This window comes from Mytilus galloprovincialis, chromosome 5 (assembly GCF_965363235.1).
Source record: "Mytilus galloprovincialis chromosome 5, xbMytGall1.hap1.1, whole genome shotgun sequence".
NCBI lineage: Eukaryota > Metazoa > Mollusca > Bivalvia > Mytilida > Mytilidae > Mytilus > Mytilus galloprovincialis.
The window spans coordinates 84,192,567-84,208,610 of NC_134842.1; the positions used below are offsets into that span (position 1 = coordinate 84,192,567).

Genomic DNA, 16,044 nt, shown 5'->3' on the forward strand with positions numbered 1-16,044 from the left:
TTTAATGCGTTTCCCTCGGTTTTAGTTTGTTACCCCGATTTTGTTTTTTGTCCATGGATTTATGAGTTTTGAACAGCGGTATATTACTGTTGCCTTTATAGATGTATTGCAAAAAGAAAACAGTTGTTTAAGGTTTTATAAGATTGATATCAATTTGCTATTATTATGGAAAAATCCTAAGATTAACATAAATATTCTTCCAGCATACAAAAAATCTAATATAGATCTACATGTATGAACGTAAACAATAATGAGGTTAAATCTTTGAATAATGAAATTCTCTTCTCCACTGATTTTTACACCGCTTTTAAATTCATATAAAAGAGATCGAAAATATGCCAAAGGGACATTTACAAAAAAGGACTAATACCAAATTACAAACAACAGTATTAAATCGAAACATAGAGATCTTTGGGCTGATTAACACAAACCCCAACAAAACTGGCATAATTTTGGTGGCTCAGAAAGGGTTGGCAGATCTTTTGTTCCACTGATGAATTTCATCGTGTAGCTTATGCAAGTATAAACCGTTGATAATTCTGTTCTGGTCTGATATAAGCCGCGAACCTGAAGTGAGCTTAATTGCAAAATTCAGACAAAACCCTTTTTGAAAAAAGAAAAAACAAAATTTTATTCATATAAACTATCAACTATCAACTAGTTCTAAATCTATTTATTTATAACCCGAAACTAAATCGGCATAAAAGTCTATGGGCGAAATGTAAAACGGGAACAAGATAGAAAACCTTCTTATCAGTCCTTATTAATTGTTTCATATTTGTGTGTATATGTATTTGAATTATCTAAATCTTCATATGTATTTGAAATATATGTATTTATGTAATGATGAACTGATATTGATTCGGTGCTACTATTTATGCTAGGTCGGTCATCTGATTCAAAGTTATAGTTCTTCCATACAACAGACTGATACGAAACGTTGTCAATTTCTTTATAATCATTTACATTAGAAATATTATCTGGATTTTCCTCATTTGCAGACTCCATACTATAAGAAAAAATAAGAGTATTTAGTCCATTGTTTGATAAATGTCATGAGACAGGCCTGCTGTAAATTATATAGATCATGTAACTACAACAATATCTCAAAACGGCTTTTAAGAACATTAACATATCAATTATATAACAACAAAAAGATTGAATTGTATAAATATTGAACATACTAACATACCATGTACAGTCTATCTGCTTTTTAGCGTGTTAAATTCAATTTTACAGATCACTTTTATTCCGATTTGATTGAAAATCTGAGAGAACACTGGAAGAACACTCAATATTATCAAAGGTTAATCAAACCAATTAATAGAATATTGACTGGTAGTACTCTTTAATTCGTTATATGAAAATGAAATTCCATTATAATTTTTAAGTACAGAAAACCGTACTTTGACCTATAGTGGTTTACTTTTACAAATTGTGACTCGGATGGAAACTTGTCTCATTTGCAATCAAAACACATCCCCGTGTCTATCATTAAAATATATTTTAGGAAGGGTTTGTGTTATCAAACTGTTGACTTTTTTCTTTGATGTTTCTTTCAAAATAAGCAACCAATAATCAATCCATCCTTTAAATTTAATGTGTGCAATGAACATTTTTTTTGCATGCATCTTTTACAGATTGAGGGTAGTTTATATATTTCTTGACCATTCTATATTTAGAAATTGAACAATTTATGTAAGTGCATAACATGAGCTGAATTTGAAAAAAAAAATATATATTGACTATATTCACAGACTGGTTTGTTCTCATAAATGTATACATAAATTTTAGGTTCAGATTCTGCATAGTAAAAAGGATATTTCTAACATAGCTCCAAATGTTTTAATTGAGATCTTCATTTTTTTAAACCACCTTCTTGTTGAATGGAGCTTTATCAATGATATTGTATACGGCGGTTGCATAGCAGACGAATGAACAAAGAAATATATATCATCATCTTATTATTTTGTACAATCCATAAAGTAAAACGTTCCTAAGGTAAATATTTGAATTGGGATGGATTACACTTCATTTATCTTCTATCATCTGTGGTTTGTTGAATGTTGTTTGCAGACGGACCTAAAGTAAGAGGAATTATTCTTTGTTGTGTAATCTAGACTACATATTATCAAATAAAATACAAAATGTATTATCAAAATGTAAGCACTCAAAGATTCAAATGAATCTTTACTACGTTTTGATATTGTAAAGAAAATGTTGTGCTCCAGCATATTTTGAGTATTAGGATGTATATAAGAGGGTCTTTACGTGAGGCGTTTACATTCTTCACTATCCTCACTGTTGCAAAATATGACTTCAAACACACACACTTTTACTGAATGAATATTTGTATGTCTTATTTTAATATCAATAGTTAACTTACTCTGTTTTCTGCCTAGTTTTCTATGTATTAAAACATTTGCAAAAATCATGAAAATAACTACCTGACCTGCAGCTATCAATATTACACCATAATGTATAATAAGTTTCATGGGGTAAATATCTTGAAAACAAATTAAAACATATAAAAATAAGGTTTCAGAATTACAACGATATGACATTAGACCCTGATTCTTTTTATCCGTCTGTCTTTATAAATTTTACAATTCCGTAAATAAATAATGTTTAAAAGTTTAAATACTGATAGCTGCAACTCAAACATACAAATCATGTGGAATTGTGTTTTTTTTTTAATTTTATGATCAAAAAGGGTTAGAGTATGGTAATGTTTTTAACAATGTTTTTCTTAATTTTCATTATTGGTCAGAAAACTATGCAATAAGGGATTTTTAATTAAAAATTAATCTTATTGTTTCATCATTTTTTGTTTTAGGTGCAAAATAAAGATTCCTTATATATTGGTGAAGGAACAATAAAATTGAGACAACAACCCGACAAATGAGCAGACAACAGCTGAAGGCCACCAGTATATATTGACAACATATTTCGGAAGATAAAATATTCATTTGATGAAAGCAAACTAATTAGGTTTTTTTTTCATGTTGAAAAAGGTGTTATTTTTGTTTGTCTTTTTTTTTTTAGATAAAAATATTTATTTCGTTATTTTACTGTAGGTTCTAAAACCTTACTGTTAGCATAACTTGTTGTTGAATATGACATTTTCATAGTATGTAACACCGCTCCTTCTGATGAGAAAAACGGGAAACTTATCCCGGAATTTGTCACAAAACCTTCTAAGAATCAAATAAAAAGAAACATGAAGTAAAATAATAAAATAACTGCATTTCGATGTCCTTCACCACAAATCTTTGGACTTTCCTCTAAAGTTTTACACAGGAAGAAGATTCGTTATGTTCATTTTGCAATTGTTAGTAAGAAAATTATAAGATATAGTATAATTGCAAGTGAGAGACCCAGCTATCAGAAGTAAACTACTGTATAGACTTTAGCAAGCAGCAAACCCCATACCATATAGTTATCAAAGCTACCAGGATTATAATTTAGTACGTCAGACGCGCGTTTCGTCTACATAAGACTCATCAGTGACGCTCATATCAAAATATTTATAAAGCCAAACAAGTACAAAGTTGAAGAGCATTGAGGATCCAAAATTCCAAAAATGTGCCAAATGCGGCTAAGGTAATCTATGCCTGGGATAAGAAAATCCTTAGTTTTTCGAAAAAAATCAAAGTTTTGTGAACAGGAAATTTATAAAAATGACCACATTATTAATATTCATGTCAACACCGAAATGTTGATTACTGAGCTGGTGATACCCTCGGGGACGGAACGTTCACCAGCAGTGGCATCCACCCAGTGGTGTAAATAGTTATCAAAGGTACCGGGATTATAATTTAGTACGCCAGACGCACGTTTCGTCTACATAAGACTCATCAGTGACGCTCATATAAGATTTAGTAAATGTTTTGACTAGTTTGTGATATCGAAAACCCTGGAGTTATAATTTTTCAGTAGTACATACATTTCTCTCGTTAAAATCTAAACTATTGTTACATACACGAGCGAATCGTACAGGTTGAGATATATAAACACCGTTAGATGGTGACAAGGGAACGTCATCATCTAAAAATGGAAAAATCATCTCTTTTATCATAAATTTTTGTTTTAACCTTTCCGTTATTGGTATGGATACCAAGATCGAGGACAGGGCAGTATTAGTATTAGCTTTATTTAAAGTAATTTCAACAGGATAAATCTCTTTAGTGTACATACTAAAGTCCTCATTATTGAGAGCCAAAATATCATCCAAATAAAGTATTATTAAATTTGTGTATCAGATGTTGTTTCGATGGGTCTTTGCTGATTTTTTTCATAAATTGTAACTCATAGCGTTACAAAACAGGTCCACAATAAGTGGTGCAGTTAGTCCCATTGGCATTCCGATAACCAGACGATATACGGAATCTCCAAAGCGAACAAAAATGTTATCTAGTAAAAACTCAAGGGCATGTCCAATTGACATAGTTTTGTTGTTGATTGCTACTAAAAAAAGACCTGAAAGAGTTTGAACATATATATTCACATTCTGACTTTTTAAATGCCCATTTAATTTTGTGTGTGAATTTTTTCTTAATCAGAATGTGAGGCAATGTGGTATATAGGGTAGAAAAATCTAAACTTTGAACAGATTCAAAATCACCAATATAAGCATGCAGTTTATCAAGTACTTCCTACGAGTTCTTGACACTCCAAAAGTAATTAATTCCACTATTTTCGAAGGCCTTATTTGCACAATTTATTATCAGGTTTTTTATTGTACCAAGTGTACTGGTAAGAAGAATAGACAATTTAGAAGTTGAACAATGGCTTGAAGACAAAATAAATCTATATTTGTAAGGTGTTTTGTGTAGCTTTGGAAGCCGATACATAGTTGGGACTTTCATAGTATTTGGTTTTGCTCGTAAAACGGTAGCTAGAAGTTTATGTTTGCTACATATGTCGTTTTCTGAATATGGAGTCAGTTGGAATGTTTGTGAATTGGCGATTTCTTTTTTCAGACAATAACAATAATAATATTATTAGCAGCTTTATCGGTCGAGACAAAACACAGATTCCTTGGCTAGTTATTTTAGTTTATGTTTGATACGGGAAATAGGTTTATTGTGGTTATTGTTAAGAGTAGAATGTTCTTTAAAATGTTGAATACGTATATCAACTATGTTAATTACTGAATTTGAAAAAAGAGTCCAAATATTTTTTGTCAGCTTTTCCCCGTTTTATCCATTTCAAACAGTAAGCAAGGACACTCATTCCAGTTAATAAATGACGGGGGACGATATTTTGGTCCTTTACTGAGGAATGATTTTTATTCTCGGTCTTGAACGATGTTAAGATCTCCTGTTATAACATAAGAAATAGGTCCATAAATGTATTTGGAATTACTGCAATTACATGAAGTATGTGTATTTTCTCTGATATTTACATCCTTACACAATTGGCTATAATTAAACAAAAATTTACGGGTAGATATCTTGTAAATATGACAAATAAGAGGGAGCTCATTATTATCGAAATATCGAGGACTTTGTTCTTTAACAAATTCCTGGATATGATTGGTAAGATTTGTCTAAAATTTTCTTTGATTGCGTTATTTTCTTCGACCATGATAACGGGTTTTCTTTATTATGACGAGGTTTTTGTCGATTATGAGGAGGTTTTTCTTTATTATGATGAGGGTTTTATTTATTATGATGGGGATTTTCTTTATTATGATGGTTTTTCTCTATCAGGATGAGGTTTTTCTCTATAATGAGGAGGTTTTTCTCTATCATGATGAGGTTTTTCTCTATCATGATAAGGGTTTTCTTTATTATGATAGGCCCTGTCTTTATTATGATGATTTTTCTCTAACATGATGAGGTTTTTCCTTATTATGATGTGCTTAATACCCAAACTGTTCCCATGTCGTTGCACTCCCCGATACTATATAGGAACCCCTTTTTTTCCTGGATTTTCTATTTTTTTTAATTTATATTAGTCTGGGTGTTAGAGTTCGTTTAATAAAAAAGTTAGAATCGAGGCTGCTATTTCATCCTATACATTTTCCAAAACGATGAGTACAAAAGTTTTATCTGGAACTTTCGGTAATAATTAAGTTTATGATTAAGAAATGCAAGACTTCTTTTTCCAGCTAGTAAACTTGACATAAAAAAGTAACGTAAAACTTGCAATTCTTGCAGAAACGATTGATGAATCAGATTTAATAAATAGACTTCAATAAAGTACTACTGGCAGATATTTAATATATTGAACTCAAGATCAATTGAGGACATTATAACAAGAAATGTTTCCTACTTCTTTTACCTAGTTTGTCTTTAAACAACAGAAATATTTGTAAATGTACTATGACATGCATCTTTTGCATCTCAAATCAGTTGTAAAACGATGTTTTGAAGTGTTTAAAGTGTTTAGTCTTTGGATCCAGCATGAACTGTACATAAACATCTGGTAGTTGAATTCTAAGTTCGACTACATTTTGACAGTCTTAGAATTATCAAATGGAACATATTGCCCAACTTTAAAAATACAGTCTCTGAAATTGTTTTCAAAGTACAATTTCACAAAGATCCAGCGTGAGATTTGCCATCAATTGACGTCAGTTGTCTATTAACCTAAACAAAATTTCTCCTATGAAACTATAAGGCTAAATTTAATCAAACTTGGCAACAATCATCAAGCTAAGGGGTTATCGGTTATTAGAAATTTTGAGCGATGACCCTTCTCCATTCACCACTATTTAAAACCAACTTTGTCACTTTGTCAACACGGATAAAAATAGAACTTAGGGGGGAAAATGCAAGTTTTATATAGTGTCTTGAAAACTGCAAGATAGAGTAAATCTGACAAAGGCAAGAATTGTCAAAAATGTTAAGATCTCCCTACGAAACGCGCGTCTGGCGTACTAAATTATAATCCTGGTACATTTGGTAACTATTGATTTGTTTCACTTTTGCGACATAAAAAGTGCAGTTGGGTAAAAAAAATTCAGCATGATATAATCTGGCGTACTAAATTATAATCCTGGTACCTTTGATAACTGTACAAACAATTCAATATGGCTTAACTTGTCAGTTTTCTTCTTATTGCATTTATTGTCTTTAATGACCGTTAAATGCAATTTTGCGTATTATTTAGAAAACTGTTATAAACTTATAGTTATATAGACGTATACAAACTTAAGGAAAAAAAAAAAAAAATGCTCTTAAAAAAAGTCAGCATGGCTTAAATCGTCAGACGACTTATTGCCTTTTAAAGAAAATATTTTTGGCATTTTTGCCTATTATCTTGAAAACTACACACTATAGATGTCATAAACAGAAACTTTTAAAAGCAAGAAAAACATGATTTTTAAATATTTTATAAAAAGAAACATTTAAATACACGAGATGGTTTAATTAACTATTAAAAATTAGTTAAGTTGTCTGTTTTTTGATAATTGGATTTCTTGGTCATATAAAAATCAATGTTAATCTGAATATATTTTATTTTTTAGATATTTACACCCTGTTGAAAATAATTTTGGAAATGTGAGTGTTTCTTATTCAAAAGCACTATAATATTAAACACATTAATTCAAAGTTACAATGACCATAGTTTAATTACAATTTATGATGTCATATATACTGAATTTATATGGTCAACAAGGAGATAATCCAGTAAAAGTTATCAGCTCTTGGTCCATTATTAATTTAAGAAATTAGTATATATCTATTTGGTTATTTGAAGAGACAGAATCAATCATGCATATGAGTATAAAGGATTGATGGGCTCATGTTTTAGTTCTTTCTAGAATCCACTTGAATAATATCCAAATTTACGTTTCTCTTAAAGAAATCAATGAATTTGATATTTCAATCTATAGATAATTTTGTAAAATATGTATATTTCCTTTTTTTTATGCATTATAATTATATCTAACAATTTTAGTTAAACTAACAATGTTTACCACCTCGCCTAATACATATACACTGACGAGTAATATACATTCAATATACGTTGATACATATTTTAATCAATATCATACACTGCAAAATAACATACCAATAATTATTTCTAAACAATTATCAAGTGTGTCTACTAGTAATGAATTCAATATGATAACCATTGTCATTTTTTATTTTCTCAATTACAACTTTAACTTCTGGGCAGTTCGATTGTCGTTTAACATGAAGCTTTGTCTGATTCTTTTAATATATCACATGTTAACATCGCAATTATTCAATTTAAGATGTGAAAACCTGCATGTGACATAATAATTTCTTCTTTAAGGAGTCTTTGTTTTGCTATTGAAGGTATAAGCAGAAATTAACATCACCAGCAAAATGTAAAAAGGTCGGTTAGCTTTGTTCACACTTTGAGGCATCACCATCGATCGCTATTTAAAATATTCTAAAGCCTAATATACTCTGCAGCTGGTCGCTTATCGTGGCTTATGGTTCTTAATTAACTAAACGGCAAAGTCTTAAGCATTGTTTTGGTGTAGCAGTTTAACTGTATATGTATGGCGTCCGTTTTCGGCTACTTCCAATGGAGATCGACCCTTACTATTACATTGGTTTATATCAGCATTATTATTTAATAAAAGTTGAACTGTATCTGTATGTCCTCCTTCACAGGCAACAAATAATGGCGACTGATTATAACTTCCACACTGAGCGACGTCGGCACCTTTCTGCAGTAAAAGTTTCACTGTATCTGTATGTCCTCTTTCACAGGCCAAATACAATGAAGACTGCTCAAACATGTTCCAACAAGAGATATCAGCATTGTACTGAAGTAAAAGTTTCACTGAATCTGTATGTCCTTCCCTGCATGCCATATGTAATGGTGACATTCCGATACTATTACACTTATATACATTAGCCTTATTTTCAAGTAACAATTTAACTGTATCTGTATGTCCCTTTTCACATGCAATACATAATGGTGATTTTCCAAAAATGTTATTATGCAACAGGTCGGCATTGTTCTGAAGCAAAAGTTTCACTATAACTGTAAATCCCAGTTCACACGCCACATACAAAGGAGATTCTTCATCGTCATTACATTGTGTGACATCAGCATTGTTCTTAAGTAACAAATCCACTGTATCTGTAGCACCTCCTTCACAGGCTGCATATAACAGAGATTGGCCACAACTGTTCAACTGAGACATTTGGACTTTGTTTTGCAAAAATAGTTTTATTACTTCGGTATATCCTTTTTGACTGGCTACATACAATAGGGGTGTTTCATTATAGTGATGGACATCAGCGTTGTTCTGTAATAACAGTTTCACTACTTCTGTATGCCCACATGTACATGCTAAATACAGTGGAGACTTTCCATCAAGGTTACACAAGGAAACGTCTGCATGGTTTTGAAGAAGTGCTCTCACTATATGTGTATGCCCTCCTTCGCATGCAATATTCAATGGAGGCTCTCTATCTTTATTACACAAGGAGATGTTAGCATTGTTATGCAATAACAGGTTAACGATATCCGTATGTCCTCCTTCACATGCAACAGACAATGGGGAATTTCCATATACATTACACTGGGAGACATTAGCCTTATTCTGTAGTAAAAGTTCCACGATAGCCTTATGTCCTCCTTTACAGGCAACAAACAATGGTGACTCTCCATTGTCATTACACTGGGAGACATCAGCCTTGTTATTCAGTAACAATTTTACTGTATCTATATGCCCACCTTCAGATGCCATATATAAGGCTGACATGCATTGTTCGTTTTTCTTATTTACATTACAATTACACTCGTCAATCAGAAATTGTGCAATATCAAAGAAACCATATGAGACTGATTCTATCAAGGGAGTTGTGAATATATAATCAATATATTCACCGTCATCGTATTCTACTTTGCAACCTTCAATATCGAGTTTTTTTAATAAAGCTTTTGTTTCAATACTTGATCCAAAATATCTTATTAATTTATCAATAAAGGATTTATATTTCAACTGTTTATTATGAAATGTACTTGTAATTACGAACTTTCTTAAGTCACTTAACAATCTTTCAAAATAGTCTCCTTCTTCGTCTTTGGTTAAGATTACCCATTGATTGTTTTTCTGAACCTCTTTCAGAGATTCAAAGATGAAATAATCGCGTATAAATACATAAGGTGCATATCTTATAAATGATTGTGTAAGGAGCTGGCCACAAATCGTCGCTGCCATTACATAAATTTTGTCATGTATCATTCTATACTCTGTCCCTATTCGTTTTAAATAGGTGTCAGTTAACGTATCAAAACTAGATTTTAAAATTTTTCTTGACAGTTGTTTACTTAAATCTATGCCGAATTCTTTAACAATTTCTTCAAGTTTGTACTTCTTCTCCGCCGGAACTGATTCTACTTCGAGCCAGTTTATATTAAATCCATCATCAAATAAGATACACAAAACAAGAACACAGAATTGTTTCTCGTTTTCAGCTATAATAATATTAATGGTCTTTTTAATACTGTCTACTGGAGCTGTTAAAAGTGTCTGGACTTCTTTAGATGATTTATTTTTTGACAATTTACATAGCAGTGGAAAGTAATCAACCTTATCCATTACTTCTACTATATTGTCATTTATATCATCTTTTATGTATTTATGCAGCATAACAATTCTTTCCTCTTGCAGAAGACACAACTCTGTTGATAAAAGATTGAATGTTTTTTTGTTGAGTAATGTAACACTTTGAAATTGTGAGTCTTTAAATATATGAAGTCGACATGATATCAATAATTTAGGACCTGATAGTCTTGAAACAGTGTTACCGTTTTCAATCTCCTTATCTTGTTCTGCAATTTCAAAGATGGTCTCTATTTTGTCTGAATAATCTCTCCACGTCTGAATAGTCTGTTTGTTAATTGTGTCCTTTCCACATATGTCATCAATAACAAACACTTGATTCTTTTTATCGTTATGATAACTCATTATTTCTGATGGTTTCATAATGGGTATTATCTCATATTTAAACCTATCACGTAAGTGTAAGGCAGCATGGTGAATGTTTGCAGATTTCCCACAACCTGAGCTTCCTGTGACAACAATACATGTATTGAAAGGTAAGGATGACAATATATGATGCGTAGCTCGGGTTTCCAAAAAATAAGTATCATCAGTCTCCCAGTATTTTATTTCATTGTTATGTTGTGCTACAAAAAAAAGTATTTGATTTACTAAAACAACATCTATAATTTCAATATACAAGGCAACAACAAAGACAAAACAAAACCCCCTGTAGACGACGCGGGTAGGTTAATGCTGTATTTTCAAAAAAATTAAAAGTGATACTTAAATTACAACTCTCAATAAAAAGACTCAATTATAGTGTAATTTGTTATATTTTTTAGTTTTGCTAGTATGTGGACAATATAATATTCTGAAATTATCACGTTGTGATCACGTGACACTCAAAATATATTTATAACCGTGAAAACAGAAAAATCGAAAGTGCTAGAGTGTAGACAGTGTTGTTTTTCTAAGTATTGTTATCTGTGGATAGCTTATGAACCGAAGTAATAGAAAAGTGCTACTCGCCTCTATGAATAAAAAGATTGATTAAATAAACTGAGATTTTCGACTTAACTGCGCCAAAAATACTCCCTTTCTTTTCTTTTTATGTCGACTCCCATAAAATAAATCACCCAACCAAAAACCAGGCAGTGTTTTAAAGTTGACATCTTCATATAAACTGTATTCGTACATAAATCATAATGGACACAGGAAGGAAAATAAGATACATAGAATCTGGTTTCCTATGTCATAACAATAGTACAATAAATTACAGATTGATGGATACTTGGCGATACATATATGCATTTGAACATCATGTTGCAACATCATATACTGTTAGGAAGCTACGCTATCAAGATGCAATAATCCGCAATCAACACAAATTTGTCGATGAAAAGATATGTGTAAGAAGAGTTTATTTAGAATATTCCATATGTCGAACGAAAAATTATAGAATAATAGGTTCTCTTAAAAGACAAAGTCGGAACGATATTGTACCTATTGTAGAACTATGCGCAGCTTTATCTCTACGACGAAACCGGCTTTATGATTTATGTATATCAAAGATAAAGAGTATCAACATCTTAAATTGTATATTACGTGCATAAGTGCATTTAATTATAGTTGAATTAAACTAAGCTTTTTTGATAGAGTCAAGTTAATTGATTAATTGAAGTAATATTCCAAATTTATTGAGAAAAAGGGTTGAGTAAATGAACATAATAAACATTTATCATTAACCTTACTACTACTTTTTGTTTCGGTATCCGTATCGATATCGGTTTCGGTATCGGTTTGTGGTGAACATGTCAATTACGGCAGATCACAACTAACAACTAAGTGAACATATTTTGTAGATTTTTATTACAATTTGTTAGAAGTACCATACACAAGGAGATTTTAAATATGAAATCATTACCTTGACATTTGACAATGACCTCATTTTTTTGTGGACACAGGACATCAAAGCAAAACACCATAGTCCTTTTTCATTTATCATGTTTATGGTGTATAAGTAACTTTTACATTCCACTTTAAAAGAACACATACATGACTTTCATAAAGAATCTTCAGATACTTCGTGCAAAATTATTATTGATAATCTGGTGATATAATGAGCAAGTTTATATAAAAAAAAAATTGTTGGAAGAGAGGAAAACACAGAACAAAATCATAAGGTCTTTCCACGGAATAAGAGAAATACTTAATATCCAGAAAAAAATCAAAAGGTCTTTTCACGTAAAAATTGAAAGACATTATGATATAAGAACAAACATACTAATCTAAATAATTTAGAATGGGTAAGATTAAATCATTCATACCTCGAATATGCTTAGGTATGTGGTCTTCATCTAGTGTTTGTATAATTACATCTAAGTCTTCCACTCTTTTTGAAACACATGTTGTCTGTATCCTGACACTTTCTAAAATTATAGGTAATTAGTTAACATTACCAACTTAGGAATAGAACTAACGTTCTTAAATGTCTTGTTTACTATTGGAATGTTTTATTTGAATCTTGATCGACGTAACATCAGAAATGCGCTAAAGACGATCCCAATTAAAAAAAAAAAAACAGCGCTCATGTTCGATATCACATTTTTGTGAAAGGTTAGTCCGCGAGGGTATCTTCAGCTTGGTAGTCAATGCTTCGTTACTGTTATGATTTATAGCATACCTTTTCACAAAGTTCCCGTTGAAATATTCAGAAATAATTAAGACAATTAGGTTTCAATTCCTTCAGGTAGAGTTTAACTAAAATAAATTTGACCAAATATTTCTGTTACAACTGGTAATATAAGCACCTAACGTGTCTACAAATTATTTATAAATCCCAGCTTTTCAATGTTTATAGCTGAGCATACCTTATCAAATTAATTGATCAAAGCGCTACGGGCATTTTATCTAGTTTCAATGGTAAATGCCTGTATCAAATCCGAAATTTGACACACTTTTATTATGTTATGTATCCTATACAGTAAAGGAATATATTATATATCTTTTATATCATTTTTTAAATTCAGAACTCTCTACCTTACAAATCAAGATAGCACTATAAGCAATAGTATATGTAGGTAGATAAATAGTTGGTAAACAATATGTTGCATCAGTGGTTACCGGATAAATTATAAAAAAAAATCATTGGTAGCTAAAGTGTTTAAAAATGACAAGAAATGTGTATTTAATGGCAAGAAAAAACATATAATGAAAACTTCTGAATCTAGAAAATATTTTTTTTAAATTTTTAAATTGACATAAATCATGCTACTGCAGCATGTGGATTAGTGTACTGGTGAAATCAAATTATTTATTTAAAGTTGACTTGTTTCATAATGCATTAAACATTTATATGTATAACTGTACATTCCCTTCATGTAGATATAAGTTTTTGACTTAAAATATTTTGTTTGAGTGTTTCTGATGCAGGTTAATAAATAAGGCGTTCCGTATGCACCAAATGTACGAAGTGCTTTATAAGACAGGGACTAAAGATACCAGAGGGATAGTAAAACTCATATTTGTTCGGTGCTAATAAAATGAGACAAATATACCTGATTCTAATTTGAGGCTGTCAACATATTTTAGTACATTTAAAAGTGTTTCATCAAACATTTCAGATTTGGTCTCAAATGCATTCTTTCTTTCTTCGTTTTTGCATATATAAGCATTCACTTGACAACACAACAATTTTATTTGCTTTTCAGAGGTTTCCTTCTCCTCCTTGCTTTCTTTAACAATTATTTCCATTTTATTAAATTCTGAAGTAAGTAGCCGTTGAAAATACTGTAATTCTTCTAAATCTTTTTCAAGAGCTGCAACTCTATCTTTATATTCAAACAGTGCTGTTTCGCTTAAATTTAATCGTTTAGATAGACTATCTTCATTTCCTTTCCGTTCCTGAACTTCAAAATCAAAATTGACATTAGTTTTTTTCATTTCTGCCTTTTGATCTTCAATTAATTGTTTAAGTTCTTCGTTTTCTTTTGTTTTGTTATCAGTATATATAACAAATTGTTCTTGTAGATAAGAAACCTTGGTGTCAAGAATATTTTGAGTTGACAACAATTTTGCCATTCCCGAATCAAGTGTATGTGTTTTTGCATCCTTTAAACTTGCGGCAGTGGCTGCTGAATTATCAAGAGTTGTGATTGCCTGAAAAATAAGAAATACTTTTAAAAGAAAAAATCTTCACCTATTTATAATATATTGTTTTCATCGTTTACATCGCTGTGTATACTATGTTGTAAAAATATTGTGTTCTTATCGTTTTCATGGTGATGTATACAACGTTAACACGATCGATATCGTGTCAACATCGTTTACATTGTCCGAACTCTTACATATTGTTAACATAATTGACATCGTTAACATCGCAAAGATACAAAGTTGTTAAAATATTTTGTTTACATCGTTTACATGGCTATAGCCATACATTGTTAAAGTCATATCAAGCGAGTGACTGGTGAACAATAATAATGTTTATCCATTTCTTGAACCACTGCGTGTATTTATCTTAAACTTAGTCTTCTGTGCACGATGTTATCATTTTTTACACAAAAATATCGTATAATCGTCATTTTTCTCTATCTCTCTGTCTGTTTTAAAGTGAAAATATGGCCGCTCATTAACTGTCGTATTTTGAAGCCGAAGATTACCGATTGATGCCTTATAGTAAACACAAAGAAGCATGGACATTGAGCACGTGTGTAACATGTACAATCAGATAACAGTTTATTTACATGACAGATCCATGCGTATTGCGATCACCGGATGTTCACGAGTAGAGTCGCGCTAAGATCACTTTGAATACGGAAAATATGTCGGCGAATTGCTTCCGGAAAGAAAGCAATTAAAAAAGGTTAACTTTTTCTAAATGTGGACAAATCCATGATTTTGTCTTCAGAAAAATTTTTAGGTACATAAGTTTGCTAAGGACAACTATCCATTTTGTTTAAAAAACATATGCATATTTGTTTTTAATTTGAGTTTTCTTATGACTTTAACATTAAATTGTATCAACCTCATTTACATAGTAACAGCTGTTGTATACTGTTTACATCGTTTAAATTGATTTTGCGATAAAGATGACTAAATATCATTCCTATTTTATGAATATGATAATTTTATTTTATTAAAATTAATTTCTTTTCTTTTTTCCCTTCGCACAAAAACTTTTATAGATAAGTAGCAAATGAACATATTTAGATTTATTAAAAATACATAATAGACTAAAGTATCATTAATTTGAATAATATACCAAACCATAATTGTAGTTATTGTCATTTAAGCCCCAGTCCCACTATTTTAGACCGCGATCGCACCACCCTCATCGCGATCTAAAATAAATTCAGATCGTAGTGAGCTCGCAGTATGAGCGGCATGAAAATGTAAATGTTCGTTTCTTTCACGTCGCTACTACGTCCTCATTTACCTTCTTCGCTTCTCAAGATTCTTCGACGCTCTTCACGTTATCACTAAGATCATACCACGATTTATCCGATTGCAACACGATCTTCCCACGCTTCTACTGCGATTATAGCACGACCATA

General features: G+C 31.0%; 1 protein-coding gene across 1 annotated transcript in view; it reads right to left on the bottom strand.

Moving 5' to 3' along the window:
* Positions 1–7,456: 7,456 nt before the first annotated feature.
* The window catches only part of LOC143076560 (uncharacterized), a 34,110-nt gene continuing 25,522 nt past the window's right edge, over positions 7,457–16,044 (bottom strand). Inside the window, exons 4-6 of the mRNA XM_076252385.1 lie at positions 14,047–14,647; positions 12,817–12,918; positions 7,457–11,133 (exon numbers count right to left, since the gene is read on the bottom strand). Of these exons, the coding sequence (XP_076108500.1) occupies positions 8,447–11,133; positions 12,817–12,918; positions 14,047–14,647 (3,390 nt within the window). The 3' untranslated portion in view covers positions 7,457–8,446. The remainder of the gene's footprint in view (positions 11,134–12,816; positions 12,919–14,046; positions 14,648–16,044) is intronic.